Source organism: Nelumbo lutea, chromosome 8 (assembly GCF_056320005.1).
Source record: "Nelumbo lutea isolate HS-2025 chromosome 8, American lotus-T2T, whole genome shotgun sequence".
NCBI lineage: Eukaryota > Viridiplantae > Streptophyta > Magnoliopsida > Proteales > Nelumbonaceae > Nelumbo > Nelumbo lutea.
The window spans coordinates 56687965-56704477 of record NC_142691.1 but is presented as its reverse complement, the minus strand read 5'-3'; the positions used below and the strand labels follow the sequence as shown (position 1 = coordinate 56704477).

The 16513-nt window shown below is 36.3% G+C and overlaps 1 protein-coding gene and 1 long non-coding RNA gene across 7 annotated transcripts in view; both read left to right on the top strand.

Moving 5' to 3' along the window:
* The first annotated feature begins 1574 nt into the window (after window positions 1–1574).
* LOC148844326 (uncharacterized) lies at window positions 1575–2213 on the top strand. Its single transcript, XR_016103246.1, has 3 exons — window positions 1575–1813; window positions 1903–1964; window positions 2186–2213. It is a non-coding gene; the product is annotated as an uncharacterized LOC148844326 (long non-coding RNA).
* A 2609-nt stretch (window positions 2214–4822) lies between these two features.
* The window catches only part of LOC148844325 (25.3 kDa vesicle transport protein SEC22-1), a 47907-nt gene continuing 36216 nt past the window's right edge, over window positions 4823–16513 (top strand). Inside the window, exons 1-4 of one of the 6 annotated variants that reach the window (XM_088957631.1) lie at window positions 4823–5803; window positions 6027–6065; window positions 14433–14510; window positions 14725–14932. In XM_088957631.1, the coding sequence (XP_088813757.1) occupies window positions 14745–14932 (188 nt within the window). In that variant the 5' untranslated portion in view covers window positions 4823–5803; window positions 6027–6065; window positions 14433–14510; window positions 14725–14744. Of the gene's footprint in view, window positions 5804–6008; window positions 6066–14432; window positions 14511–14724; window positions 14933–16513 lie in introns of all 6 variants that reach the window. The other 5 variants (XM_088957632.1, XM_088957633.1, XM_088957635.1 and 2 more) reach the window with 5 other exon arrangements.

Genomic DNA, 16513 nt, shown 5'->3' with positions numbered 1-16513 from the left:
TATAAATAGTGTGAGAATTAGCTTTTGAGCAATGAAGTTGATCTATCTCTGAACCATGTATTGCTAAAAAGGTTTTCCCACATTAATTTATTAGGGTTTTATTGTTCAACCTTGGTATTAGCATAACTAGAGAGCTACATGTTCAACCAAGTGGGGGACCGATTCTAGTATTATAAGGTAAAGTGTCTATACAAACACAGAAATAACATTTACTATGAAAAAAAAGTGATTGAGCACAAACAATAAAATCAAACTCAAAAAAGCATAAATAAAATCCAAAAGAAGCTTTAAAAAATTCATTCTATCAATCCTAAAATCAGTGAAGAAATCGATCTCCTACAAGAAAACAAGAAAACATAGCAAAGAAATGATTGAGCATAAAACAAATAAAATCGAACAATCCTAAAATCAGTGAAACATAGAAAGAAATGATTTGGGCAATCCTAAAATTAGTGAATAAATCAAACTTCTACAAGAAAACATAGCAAAGGAATACGAATCCAACTCAGTGAAGAAATTGAAAATGAATAAAACATATACACTACAAGAAAACAAAGCAAAGAAATACGAAAATGAACTCACATAAACGCTAACCTTTCTATCAATCAATCCTTGGATTCTTAGACTTAACACGTAATAATATTTGAAATGGAAATATGAGATCACCTAATGGTAAACGATAGTATCCGATGAAGAATGGTCACCAGAAAACAGATTGAATATTCTGAGAAGTGGAATATTCTGAGTAATATCATTGTTGCAAAGGGTTTCTATTCAAGTGTTTTGTTCAAAGAGAATAGAAATTGTAAGATGTTGATCGATTAAGGGCAAAAATAGTATTTTGCAAATCGATCAAATAACATTTAAGGGTAAAAATGTAACTTTATGCATTTTCTGTCTTGGTCCTTAACAGAAGGGAGGTATTTGTCAATTTTTTTTCAGAAATAGAGGAGGTTTTTATGATTATTAGAAACTTCAAGGGAGGTCTTTTGTATTTTACCTTGTTTAAAACAATTTAACTCTATTAATGTTTTAAAGGACAAAAATATCCCTTGCATTTTTTACTAAAATTTTTCGTTAAAAACCATAATTGTGCTTTCTTTGACATCAAAGACGTTGCAAGCTTGAAAAACTCACCATAACTCTGGTTTCTTCTTCATCTTATAGAATCTTAGAAATTTGGCTTGATTCTAATATGGATCGATTCTCACATTTGTAAGTGATCCTATTTGAGAAAACATGGGCTCTTTGGTCATTTCTCTAGAAAACATAACATCAAACGAGAAACAACCCTAAAGCCCCTATTCTCTCTTTACTTTCTCTTCTCAACAATGCAAAAGGGTCTCTATTCTCAATTTTCGAGTAAGATCTTATCCATTTTTTGAGAAAAAAATTAAGGCATATTACATAATGGTTTGTTTGGTTGGCATTACTAGGATTTTCTCATGTTTATTTTGGGCGACATACTACAATGCAACAAGAATTCCCTTCTCAAATATGGGACACGTGGTCTCACCAAAATAGGTGCGACCCCAGTGACAAACAAAATGCTGCGATGGAAATGAGAAAAATTTGTTGAGGGCAGACTGTTCTTGTCTCCCACTCTTGCAACGGTCTGATCTCCGACCACCTGTATCCTTCATCTCTGTGAAGTTTACGACCTTCGATATGTACTTGCATCTCGATTAACACCATTTAAGGTTGTTTGGTATTTTATTCCACTGAAAACATCATTCCCTTCCTCCCTCAAATTCAACTTCAGACCCCCATACAGCAAGGAGACATGTTATTGTCTTCATATTCTCCGGCAAAGGTAACATTGTAGAGGTGTTTCCTTTGCATCATTCTTTTTTTTTTCCATTTTTTATTAGGAACTCTATTTTTTCTTTCCATATGTTTTAGGTGCTTAACGGACAAGGAGCACAGATTTGTCTTTGGAGTTCTCATCCTCATCTTCTGTGAAGGTCAGAATTGGTGTATTCAAAATTGTCTTCTTTCCCATGTCTTCTCCATTTGCTAACCCCTTTACTGTTGTGTTGGCAGATATAAACACTTCTATTTTTTTTTACCATAAACCCACGTTAATTGTATAGATCCGCTAAACCAAAAGTGGTTTGTTGCAGATATAGCACGTATTTTTTTTTTCATGATTTATTTGTCCTAACAACATAAATTTCTTTTCCAGAACTTCTCTTGGATCAACCAGCTCTCAGGTATGAATTAAATTTCATTTTATGTTCTTGGATCAATTGTTCTTTGAACCTTTCTCCTTAGGACTAATTATTGAATTTGATGGTTTTGCTTCATTGGATGAGTCACTACCTTTTGCAGCCTTTGATGCCATATTTTTCTTCATGTTCACAAGCATTTTCAATAGTTTAGCCTGACCTCCATATCTGTAATCAGGTTCTCCGCCTTATCCACCTCGGTACATTTTTCCATTTGGCAGCCCCAAATGGTGAAAGCCTCACTTGGTCTTAACCTAGATATGGACCATCAATTCTGATACTGTACACATAAAGATTTGGACCACAACCAGAAACTTTTAAAACAGTGACTTTCTCCAATCTACTCACTTGACAATAACCACCAACAACTGAACTTTATCAAAACAGAATCAAGAGAAATACCCATTTGAATCACTTTGAATGATATAGAAGTGGCATCTCAGTGACCTATTTTGCAAGGGGTAGTAATCACAATTGTGTATGCGACAATGTTAGGCCTTAATCCATAATTCCTCTTCTCAATAATCAATCTACAAGCATTTTTAATGCTTCCTTCAGGACAATACTCATGAACAAATAGGCTCATGAAAGAAACATTAAGACCAAGACCTAGGTTCAATTCTCCTAATACTTTCTAGGCCATTCCCATCTTATTTGAATTTAACTATGCCTTTAGAAGAGAATTACAAACCCCAAGTGTAGGTAAAATATCTATCTCTATCATTTTATAAAATATTTTAACTGCTAATTTTGTCATGTTTTCTTTGACATATGGGCTAACAAGAATACTAAACACAATTTCAGTAACCCCTTCTACCCTTACAAGTTTCTTCAAGACCCTTAAATACTAAATTATGCCATTCTTCTCTTCCACCATTATTTTGGACAAGATAAAAAATAAGGTCCACAGCCCTATAATTCATGTTTCCTAAAATTAGAATATTTATCATTGCACAAATGGTCTAACTGTATGTCTAGAGCTAGTTCAGGTTTCACTCCACTTGAAGAGTAGAAAGAAAGTGCAACATCTTAGCTCTCATTAAACAAATCTTCTCCCCATGACAATTTTTTTTATGCATTTCTTTGCACATTCTCATTTAATAGGGAAAATCCCATTGTCCAAACTTTTAATCGTAAGTTTGAAGCCCACAAGGAAATAACATTACAAGTAGGCCATATCTTTAATATATAGGAGTTTTTAATTGTGCCATGTTAGCAAGACACGCGACAATGTTCAAATACTACTATGCCATGTTGTAGGTGCGGTGGTAAGGTGACAAAGGTTTTTCAAGTCTCTGAAGGTCTAGAGAGAACGCCTAGAAAGAGAGAATGTGAGGGAAGAATACTAGTTGTAGAGGATGATGGGAGAAGAGCATAGAAAGGAGTGAGAGAGAGAGAGAGGGTGAGAGACATCTCAGAAACCCTAGGGTCAAGGCTATATGGTAGTGTTTGATCTCAGAGGAGGGTTGTCCCTCCTTTTATAGAAGGGATCCTGATGCTATTAGGAGAAGATCCCAAAAGAGACCGTTCTTTATTAGGAAATGGGATCTTTATCCTCATGTCATTTAATTAAGGTTTCGCTATGTGTCTAGAAAGACTCTTCTAAGGATAGAGTCTCCTTCCCTAAGGATTCTCGCATAGCATGTGTTGGCTATACCCCTTCATGGGTTCTATTGCTTTCACATGCCGGGACTTTCTATTAACTGATGTGTTTGAATGTCTCCGTAAGTCATCTTTAGAATGTTTCATCGTGGTAAGCCACAATTGCATGGAGCACAAGTTGTCTGTGAATATATATTACTGGCTTTGGCTTTATTCATCGTTTATCATGGCGTGAACTACTATTTTATGCTCATTGCATGGTACTGGTGGCGTATTGTGTCCGTCAAAGGTGTGTAATGTCATTTTATGCTCATCGCAGGTTTCGCATAGTACTTTATCCTGGTAGCATTCTACACTTATCACAGATCCTAGATGATTTTTTATGGTCATTGCAAGTTCGTAAGCCTTGTGTTACCTCTATGGAGTGTTTTTGTGCTACTATAGAGGTTCATTGGTCGTTCCGGTACTCTAGGCATTGCCCATAATCTTGCTATACGATTTCAATTGTAAATTCCATAAAGGTGAGCTACATGTACTTGCACATCCAAAAAACAAGTTTTGTGTTGTCAATTTGGAAATTACATGGATCATTCATTAATATGGAATGAATCCAACAATCCTACAAAATTTTCTCAGCAATCAAACACTAGGAAGCATATTTGATAGGATAATTGGTCTCAACAACCAAACAAAGGTAACAAAATTGAGAAAATTTTCCCTTCTCATCTCATCCTTTCCCATCCCAGCCCATCTCATGTCATCATTTCTCGGCAACCAAACAGACCATAAAATATTTCTAGGATTTTCCAGATGGTTGACATAAAATGCTATGTTTAGTTTGAAGGAAAATGTAGGGAAATGAAGGGAAACATAAGAAAATTTATACAAGGTTTTCTTACATTTCCTTTCATTTTCCTACTTTTTCCTTCAAACCAAATATAGCCAAAGATTTTCCAAATCGTTTATATAGGGGTTTTCCAAAATTTTACATTGTTATGAATTCCAAATGCAATTTGAATTTTCTTTGGCACTTCAAACCTGGTTTTTTCCTCCAAATCCCATTTGCAATGTACATATTCCAGGCATCCGATCGAACCGACCTAAAATCATATAGTGGCATTTTTTTCCAAATCCCATGAGCCTTTTCCATCGTTTTTTTTTCCCAAACGCAATTAACTGACAGAGCACTTAACGTCGTCTTCTTTATTTTGGTTTGACTCCACTCTTTCCTGTATTGGTTCCTAACTTCCTATAGGTGTAATCTAATCCGGTTCAACGTCATCTCATCTATCAACACAATAAGTTGCAAATTCGTGTTTTCTTCTTTCTAGAATAGAAAGTCATTAATTTCAATCAAATTCAGGATTCTGCTCGGTTCATGCCTACCTCCATCAATTCTCTTCGTCGCTCCTGTTCTCTCTGCTCGTTCCAATGTTTCTGCTCTTGAGTCTTGATTCTCGCCATCGTCCACCCAAATGAGAGCACAGAGGCGGGAATCAGAAAGAGAAGCAGAGTTGTGACGTTGTTTCTTACGACTGACTTCTCCGTTGACTCTGTCAATTATATTTGGACCTTCGGGCTGGTTGGCGGACTTGACGAAATTTGTTTAGCGAGTTTAAGTGTAGGCAATGCGGAATGTTTTCTGGCTCTGCTACTCTCTCCCTTCTCCTCGCTGCATTTAGACTTGATTGAAATTAGGAAAAGATCGAAAAGCGGAGTCAGAGGAGGAGGAAGAGTCAAACAAAGGGGATCGAATTGTCATCGACTAACGGCAGATTTTCCACCGGTCGCCGTCAGTACCTCTCAAATACGGCAAGAACGAAGTAGGAGGGGCCGGAGAGGAGGAATACGTCGATCAGAGGACGAGAGAGATCGGATCTATGATCTTTCTACTCAGAAACTCACATTATTGTTCGAAGGAGTTAAATAGCCTTTCTGCATAAATCATGCTTCTCCATTGCCTCCTAAAAGAGGTATTGTAGAGCCATTTTTTTTTGTTACAGTTGCCACACTCGATTTCCTCCATATCGAGCGGAAGCGCCCTAAGCTTCCCAATTTCAATTGTTTTTCGTGAATGGGTTTTATCTAAGTAACCCATTTCTGCAAATTCTGTATCGTAAACTGTATTTTGTTTGAAATTCCCTTTAATTAATTGCTTTTCGTCGTTGATTTCAATAGGCTGTCCTGTAACTGCAGGTGATTTGGGAACGTAGCTCATTTTATAATAACCTTGTGGTAATTGGTTCTTTTCTTTAACCTTATTTTCTCTGTGGTTTCTATTTTGTGTTTTCTATAAATTTTTCGTGTTCTCTGTATGCTAATTCATTGGATGGTTCAATCATCATGTTCTTTAATTGTTTTCTGCATTTTTGCACGGTATATGGACAATGGTTTGTTTCATATTGAGCTCGTTCCTTGTGCTTTTCTCTTTCGACTAAGAAACTTTTGTGTCCTATAATGATTCAATCTAGTTTTGTATTAGAGGGATCTGAAGATGCTTCCTGTCTTCCAGAGGAATTGGTTTAATTTTATGAGTCTTCCCTTCCCTAGGTGTGCGTATTCATGTTGGTCTAGACAATCCAAATGGTAGGTCATTTAGGAAACCACTTAATGGAATATGAGTTTGGTTGAATCTTTTTATTACAACACTTCTATCATGTATTTTTTGGTTACCAAGAATTAGTTGTGTCTTAGAAGCTTAGCTAATTTTCCTGGTAATAAAAAATCTTTTAGATGGGGATACAAATTGAAATGTTAAAATAAATAGCAATCTTCACCCTGAAACCTTCCCACCTGTAGTAGCTCTGGTTTTGTGTGGTAAGGACTTCAAACCTTCAACCAGGATGATGTATGCCCAATCTGATCCGGGGTTTATAATAAAGACCAAATCCTGCTTAAAGCATTAAGCACTGCATCAATTATGCTTAAACCCTGATTAACTGCAAGATAAGCTGCATTATACAAGGCTGACAAATGTCATGGACTCATGGTCCCTTGCTTCTACTTGTGAAGAAGAGAACTACTCGACCTCTCAAATATTTTGTGTTTGAGAGAGGAAAAAGAAATTTTATTGTGTAAAAAGTGTATAGGTGGGCAAGATGAACATGAAATTGTGTTAAGGTGTAAAAAATGTATAGGCGGGCAAGATGAAAATGAAATTGTATTAAGTGTAAAAATGTATAGGCGGGCAAGTTTCCCACCACCATGTACAAAAGTTGTGCCTGTAAATTTATGCACAAGACATCTACATTCAGCTCCTTTACAAAAGATCAAAATAAAATGGCTGACCACTGATCAGAGTAAAAGTTATCTGGAACCCCTGTGAACAGCCTTGCACTACTAGCTCATCTTTTCAGATTCTATTCTACCCTCCAGTGGTTCTGATTTAGCCTAAAAAATCCTGCTATTCCTCTCTTTATGGACCCCCCACTAAATAGCGAAAGGTAAACACTTCCATATGATCTTCCCCTTTGCTGAAAATGCACCAACCCTCCAGGAAGAAAGAAACTCAGGCACAGACCTTGGGAAGACCAAGCAAACCTGAAACAGAACAAGGAAATGGTGCCAAATGTATGAAGTGAAGGGGCAGTGACTTAGCAGGCAATCAACAGATTCAGATGCTAAACTGCAAAGAGGACACAGAGCATCCAACACTATTCCCCGCCTCACAATAGCATCCACCGTCTGAATCCTCTCCTTTCTTGCAAGCCAAATGAAGAAAATGACCTTTGAAGGGGATTTGTGATTTCCAAATCCAGGACTAATCCACTTTGATATAGGGACCCTCCAGAAAACGATAACAAGATTTGGTAGCGAACTGGCCTTCTTTCTCCCCCAACCACTCCTGAACATCTCTGCTACTAGGATCCAGCCTGAACTCAGCTGGCCTGCCTAACAACTCCTCCAAGCAAGGAACCTCCCAATCATTTAGATGTCTGGAAAAGCTTGGGCCCCACACTGCTTGGTCATTGATTAACTCCACGAACTTGCTCACAACCCATTCTTTCTTTGATCAGCATGAAAAAGGTTAATTATATTAATGTGTGAAAAAGAAGTTACTGTATATTGGGTGTCCAGTCACCCAAAAATACAGAAGCCAGAAATAACAATGCCCAAGAACAAAAATTATCAAAAAGAAAAATGCCAATGGTTAGGTTCATATTAATTATAAAAAAAATGGTTAGGTTCATATTAATTATCAAAAAATGGTTAGGGTCACATTTTTTTCTTTAATCTTTCAGAATTAATCAAAATTTAATGTAGTAATTCAAATTACATTTTCTGCCCTCACAATTAAAGAGGGGCCAAAATAAAAAATAGGGGCATTTTAGTGAAACAAAATTTCCACGCGCTAATTCGTATTTTTAATAGTAGTACTAGTAATTGTGCACGTGACAATTTTTTATGATGATGATAGTAAATAATATGTTTTCAAAATTTTCTATAATTTTATTCTTATTTATCACACTTATTTTTGTTTAATATGATAAATATATGATATTAGAGATGTGCCCAAATTTCTTCTACAATTATTTTTTTGTATTTTTTTAATACTTTTGTTTGTTTTCATCCTTTTTAGTTTTTATTATTATTTAATTATTACATCAAGGGTTTACACATTTAACCTAAAAGGTTGAATAGTTGACTTGCTACAAAATAGGAAAACAGCTCCATTTTGGGTTGACTTTAAATTTGTATTTTATCTCTATCATCAATAAGACAATTATTCTTTGGCACACTTATTTTTTCTAGGGAAATTGTCTAAAACTCACAATGACTTTTCAGTTTCTCTTAAACTCACCATAACTTTTCAAAACGTCCAGGAAACCCCATGTGAGTAACTTGACGCTAAACAGACTAAAGAGTGTTAGGAGATTACCATTTTACCCTTTGTCATATTCAACCCATTTTTCAACATTTCAGAAATACCCCTGTTATTATTCGATCCAAAACTCATTTTTCAGCTTTCTTGGAATACTTTCAAGCAGCAAAATGAGAGCAAACTGTCTCTCAACGAGTACAAATCTTATAGATATGGCAGTTGGGCACTTGAGGGCTTTTTTAGTCATAAAAGTATGTTTAATAAGGCTGACTTGCCATTCTGGGGCAATTTGGTCATGAAAATTGCATTTGTGCTGCCGTGGACAACTTTTGTCAATGTACACCCAGTGCTCTAACGGATGGTGAGTTTTGGAAAATAAAAACTCACTGATATGGGGTTCCTTGGACATTTTGAAAAGTTATGGTGAGTTTAAGAGAAATGATGAAAAGTCATGGTGAGCTTTGGACAATTTCCCTTTTTTTAATATGGCCAATTAATATAAGAGCTAATGAAAAACGGAAGTTAATACCCTAAATATAAAACTTAATGATAGGAAATTGAATGAGGAGAAATGTAGTAGTTCAAATTACATTTTATACCCTCAGAATTGGAGAGACCAAATTCGAAAATAGGGGTATTCTAGTCAAGAATAGGATTCAATGAATGTCATTGGGAGTTTATTATGTATCTTAAATATAAGGCTTAATGAGAAGGATTTGAATGAGAAAAAATGATTGTTGAAATTACATTTCTGTCCTTACAATGAGAGAGGGGCCAACTTAAAAAATTGGGGTATTTTAGTCAAACAAAAAATTTTACGCTCTCATTCACACTTTTAATAATAGTATAGATAGATATAGATATTCACCATATAATCGGTTTGGAGCAACAAGAACTGGTTCCAACCCAATTATTAATCAGGACACAAACAGAACCAGAATTGACATAATTGGTTCAGTTTTTTTGTGTAGACCTGACTCGTTGACAGTAGGGGTGCAAGTTGGGCAGGCTTGGGTTGGGCTTTTGTCAAAATTTGAATGGGCCTAGCCTGAGTTCCAAGGCCGAAACAATGTAAAATGACAAATCAGGCCATAATGAGTTGCACTCTTAATTTACATCTCTAGCTGCTGTAGCCAGATTGGGGCTAAGCTGGTCTGGTTGCATCAAAAGAGCAAAATGGCTTAATCTTTTCTTTTAATAAATAATATATCACATTTCATTAAAATACTTAATATTTTTTTTATCAATATAAAAAATTTGGACCATTTCTTGATTTGTGCGTGTATGGATAATTAGGATGCTGGGTCCTTGTGGATTTGACAGATTTAATTTGTTTTATGCTCTAAAAAAACTAACCTGAAAATGCAGTCGGATAAGTACTGTTATGAATTTACTTTGATTTTGGCAATGATATTAAGTTGATGACTTGAATGTTGAATACAGTTACATTGACTTTTTCAAATGTTGGTTACAGCAGTTGTAGTCATAAATTTTTAATAAATGATAGTGGATTTTATTAGAATTGTATTGGTTCTAACTCATGGTCAATGAGTTAGAACCATGAAAACTGGAAAAACCAGAAAAAAAAACATTGCAATCAGAAAACAAATATAGTGTCAATCTATCTGCCTTCCAGGTCTACAAAGGGCATCCACAACTCCTTCAGTTCAAGACTTCAGTGTGCCATCATGAATCTTATCTTCTTGACGAGTTTCTCCTTAGTTGTGCTCTTTGAGTAAAAAAAATTCTGTTGTTTCTTTCTCACCATAAACACCAGCATAAGTAATGGAATTGAGGATTAATCTAGAAGATTTGATAATTTCTATCTCCACGTATTCATGAAACACTCCTGCTAATTTGATTCTCTTAAAATTTGTAGAGGATGTAAAAGAGTTATCACCAGTGATTTCGTGAGATACATTGTCATACTTGGGAAATTGTTGGTTCACAGCATTCAACCAGACAAAATCTAGGCATTCCTAAAACCTAATTTATTGATTCAAGCAACCCTAATCCTAATCATCTAGGTTTTTTAATAACTGTTTTGGACTATGAATGTCGTTTCTTATTCAAGAGAAGCAGTTTAGCAGGACTTGCAAATTTCAATTTAACCCAGTGGGCTTGAAGAAATACATTTGCCAGAGAGCTATATAGTATGTGAATTCATTAAGTAAAGATGATGAGCTTTTAGGAGTCCAAAATGCATGATCATGAACATCCACACTGAGAACAAGGTAATTATTTTATCAAAAGGCAAGACAGGTAAATGTATATTATCAAAATTCTCCATCTTTGGAATGTAAAGCGCAGCTGTTGTTTGTAGTTTAAATAAATTAACCACAAAATAGTTGTGGGTTGAAAAAGACAATGTTTACACCCTTTCTAGGCTTGTAGAGAGGGCCTGGTTGGGAGGGCTAGTGGCAGGTTTACAAGTAGAGAATGGGGAGGTGGGGATTGCTCTGCTACAATTTGCAGATGACACTCATTTTTTCTGTGTCGCTTCTTGGGAGCAAATTCTGGAATGTGAAAGCAATTTTAAGATCGTTTTAGGTGGTCACTGGTTTACATATTGATATCCAAAAGAGTGAAATAATGGCAGTCGGGAATGTCATAAACTTGGAAGTTTGGGCTGATGATTGTGGTTACAGAGTTGGAAAACTCCTATCAAAGTACTTGGGGTATGCCATTGGGTGAAAATTGTAAATTCAATTCCATTTGGGAGCCCATCATTGAAAAAGTGGATAGAAAGTTGGCCTCTTGGAAGTGTGTCGTCTTACCTTCCCGTTTATCACTTGTCTTTGCTCCCAATTTCAGCAAATAAGGCTGCTTTGTTAGAAAGAAAGATGAGAGGCTTCCTGTGGAAGGGGTGGAAGGAGGAGTCAAAATGCCATCTGGTGAGTTGGAACAAAGTCTGTTGTTTAAGGGAAAATGTTGATTTGGGAATCAGGTCAGTATAAGATGTCAACACTACCTCGTTTTGTGGAGTTTCAATGACCAACTGGACAGTTTGTGGCATAGTTTTCAAGGTGTCAAGGCGAGGCTAGGCGACAGGGGGGCGCCTTGTCGCCTAATCGCTTAGGCTATGGATTTTTTAAAGTAAAAAATACATATCCTAGGGTAGTTCCCTAGGTTCCATAACCATCTTTCCTTAATAATTATCCATAATTTTCATAAGAAAATTATAAACTTCATGTTTAAGTCTAGAAAATCAACATATTTATGAGAAGAAAAAGAAGAAAGAAAAGAAAATTCAAAAAATATGGGGACTGAACCCCTATTTTTGTTATAGGAAAAGAAGAAAAGAAAAGGTGGAAGAAGAAGAAGAAGGAGAAGAAGTAGAAGATGAGGAAGAAATGTGTTGGTTAGACAAAACTTTAAGTTTTTCCCTTACTTATTGATTTAGATTCTGAAGTCTTTGAGAGTTCAATACAGCAGTTAGCAATGTTTGTGTTGATTAAACCCTAACAAATAAGAAAATAATAAAAAGAAATTAGTTTATAAACACAAAAAATGATTTTTTTTTAATAATGTCTATTTTATAATTATAATCTCAAAAAAGTAACAATATAAAAGTATTTTATAAGACAATATACAAAACTGCTTGGCGATTGGGTGAGGCAAGCCTCCAAGGGCAACTTGTCGCCTAGGCACCCACCTAGGTGTTGCCTTGACAACTATGGTCTGTGGAGGAGGTTAATTGTATCCAAGGCTCCATTTGGAATTAATGTAAAACCTCATCGGTGTAAAAGTACATCGATGAGGTTTTACATTAAACTGTAAAAAAGTGACCATTACATTGAAAAGCGTGGAGTTTTACATCGATTTTATCAATGTAGTATTTACATCGATAATCGATGTAAAATTTTACATGTGATGAGATTTTACATCAATTTATGACGTAAAACTCCACTCCATCCAAACGCCAACAAAAAAGAACCAGAGTGGAGTTTTACATTGATCTTGATTTACACCCCTTCCAAATGCCAACAAAACCGAACCGGCATAAATATTTACATCGCTTCCATATGCAGCCCAAGTATGATTCCAGCAGCAGGGAGTGGGAGAAGTAAGATCCTCTTATAGGTGTTCAATTTGGAAGGCAATCCAGAAAATTCATCCAAAGTTTATGAAGGGTATAAAGTATGAAGTTGGCAATGGTCAGAGAGTGCTTTTCTGAAAGGATTACTGGTGTGGGGATGGACCATTAAGGGTCTTAACCCCTGACCTGTTCAAGATTGCTACAAACAAGGGTGCAACAGTGGAAGATTACTTAGAGAGGCAAAATGGGCTTTGTATTTGGAACCCCCAATTCCAGAGGAATCTAAATGAACCCCCAATTCCAGAGGAATCTAAATGACTGGGAGGTGGCTTCTTTGGTCAGTCTGCTCCAGGTTCTTTATGACTCAGGAGCATCTAGAGTAGGGGAAGAGAAAAGAAGTGGTTATTTGAGAAATCAGGGACCTTCTCTGTGAAATCTTTTTACATCTTTTTGGGGAGGATATTTCTTCCTTTCCAAGTGACAGGATTTGGATAAGGTCTGTTCCGTCAAAACTGGCTTTTTTTTTTTTTTTTGGTTTCTATGCTGGACAGGATCCTAACACCAAGGACAATTTAGTTAGAAGAGGTGTAGAGGTGGCGAATATGGCTTGCACACTATGCAATGGAAGTGTGGAATCTTCTAGCCATTTGTTACTACATTGTGATTTCACTTACTGGATTTGGATAAGACTGTTGGATTTGTTTGGGATTAATATGTGTTTCCCGGCTGATGTGAAGGGATTCATCGGAGCTTGGTATGCAAGTGGATTAAGCAGGATGGAAAATTAGCTTGGAACATCCTCCCTTCAACAGTCTTTTGGGCAGTGTGGTGCAAAAGAAACAGAAGAATATTTGAAGAGAGACAAAGTGCAAAAGCAGAGGTGTTTAGAAGGATTTCGGGAATGGTGCATTCATGGCTGGCCGCTGGCAAATCACCCTCTATTAAAAAATAGACATTCATATTCTTTTTTGATAATGGTTTCCTTTTTGTAAGGAGTTTATAGTCTTTTTGGTTTGGGGCTGATTCTGGGTATACTGGTTTCTTTCCTCTTGTACAGGTTCTCTTTGTACAGGGGTTTACATAGTTGTATGGTTTTAAGATTAATAATGAAATTACTTTACCTTACAGTAAAAAAAAACAATGTTTACAGCTCTTTACTTCCAAAATACCATAACCATGTAATCAGCCATGGCTGAAGACAAAGCTTGGGCTTATCCTGAATTGAATCTTACACAAGTATTTACTAAGGCTTCAAGTGGAAACACACTAATTAAGGATAGATCCAAGCAACAAGGTCTCACAAATAAGTGAACAGGGAAATGGTTGTAAACTTGTGTTGTAGATCTAATAAACCTCATACTTGAAACTAAATTGAAATCTTAGATCTACTTCAGTTATTCTGTTTAAACCAAAAAGGACATGGGCAGAAGTAGTGAGCAATGATTTTGGTGCCAATAATTTAACAATGGATATACCATTAAACAGAATGGAATGGCAGAACAGGATTCATGCAGCTGACCCTATATAGTTGGGATAAGGCTTGGATGATGATGACTTCAGTGACAATTTAACTTAATAACTTCATAACTCTGTCGTGATTAGTCATCTTACCTATTTCCTTGTAATGACATCATGGTTGTGAAGTTTGCAAATGTATTTGGATGATAGAATTCCTTTCAAGTTCTTTGAAGCAGTTGGAATTTCAGATGAATGGTATCTAATTGGACTTGCATGTTGCCAGGTAACACTGAGGATTTGAGGTTGATAGTCCCAAAACTATCATATTATCATCAGGTCTGTGAACATATTCATACTCCTGGTATGTAGTTTTAAAGGCCAAAATCTGAAGTGAAAATCTCTGGTATTTCTTTTATTCTTTATTTCTGTTGCAATTTCTATAGCAAGATAATTTGGTTATGAAACGAATTTCTTGGTTATGAACTGATGCTGTCAGGTGTTTTTTCTTCTGAAAAATAAGTGGTTTGTTTTTTATTCTATAGATTTTGATGCATATAAGATTTTTGTCTTTGTAGACATACGCTATAGAGTGAAGATGGTGAAGTTGACTATGGTAGCTCGTGTTACTGATGGCCTTCCACTGGCTGAGGGACTAGATGATGGCCGTGATCTAAATGATGCTGAATTTTATAAACAGCAGGCTAAGGCTGTATTCAAGAACTTGACAAAGGGCCACAATGAAGCTTCAAGAATGTCAATTGAAACTGGTCCTTATGTTTTTCAGTATCCTTTGCATGCTTCAAGAATGTCGTCTCAATATTTCCATATCTAATATTTTCCTGATATTTCTTTGCATGTGATTGGAACTTATTTTCCTCATTGTTATTGTTACATTGTTGTCTAAGTATTAAATGGATTGAGCCATTTGGAGAAACATGATGTGAAATTTTGTAATAAGTGTAAATATTGTCTTCATTTGCATATTTTGTTACAATACATGACTATGAAATTGTTGCAACATGTTGTTGGTAGTTATCAAAGGCAAAACAGGAGTGGCAAGGCTCTGAAGCTCATCTTTGCACATCTTTACACCTATGCAGTTGGTGAAGCACATCTTTGCACCTATGCACCTCAATAAAGATATGGATATTTGTGTGTGTATTTGTTTTGTTGTTTCCTTATATATAGTAGCTACAATGGCTAGTGCTAATAAAGTTCCATTTAGTGTCCTGACTCCTATGACCTCTGTTGAACTGCAACCCAATCCCAAAACTGGGTTTTGAAATGACCAGTTCTCCAAAACATTGACTTGGGAAAAGCCTTCATAATAGCCATACTAATGGTATTTTTTTGATAAGTATACTAATTGGTGTTGTGCAAGAAAGAAATAATGCTTTATAGAGTATATGTGTTAAGGCAGTGAGACTGAAGCTTGAGCAACAATAGTGAGCTTGAGGGGGAAAGATAATGGAAGTAAATGACATCTCTCAAAATCATTGGCCTATTCAATGGCATTAGTGGAATATTCCTTGATATGAGCAACAATAGACTACCGGAAATGGCTCCTGCAAATCTCTGCACTACACTGCATGACAACTGCGTATAATGAAATTAATGGTTATAAATTCGAAGTGGAAGATGGAGGGGGAGAGAGGATTCAGAACTGTAGGAAGATGGAGAGCTGAGGTGTCGATTGAAGCTAAGACCTTCAAGTTTGAAGAGGAATGGGTAAGAGGTAAGGAAGCACTAAAGATAAGAGAACAACAGGGCGATAGTACTGGTTCTAAATGAAGTCATCGTATGGATGAAAGGATTTGTAGATGGGGCTATCAACTCTGGCAAGGTGAATGGATGGAGAAACTCAATGTCAGTTCCAGGCAAGAAGTATGTAATAGAAATGAAGAGAAATTGGAAGGTGTGGTTCATCACAGTGGAGGAGCTCTTTGGAACATCTGGAAAACAGATTATCTGTGTACTGGAAGGGAGAATGCAGAAAGGATGGAAGGTCTTTGTGAAGGTGCTGCTGTCCTTTCTTGAAGCATTGGAAACTAGAAAGATGGAAGGAGTGGAGGCAACTGGTCAAAACTTCAAAGACCAGGGGCGGAGACAGGAGGAGTCAGCGTCATTTGGAACTACTGAAAGTGCAGAAGTTCAAAACCTTCAGACGCCCGAAGTGGTGGTGGCTTGTTCATCTATACATCGATGTATTCTGGTGGGAGCAGGGAAGGATGCTTGGAAGAAAAGAATGGTTCTGGTGGCTGATAAAAAAGTGAAAGACTGGAAGAAGGTCCTGGAGGTTGTTGCTGGTGAGATAGGTGTTGGAGATGAAGCAACACTGATTCCATTTGCAGATACGAAGGCTAT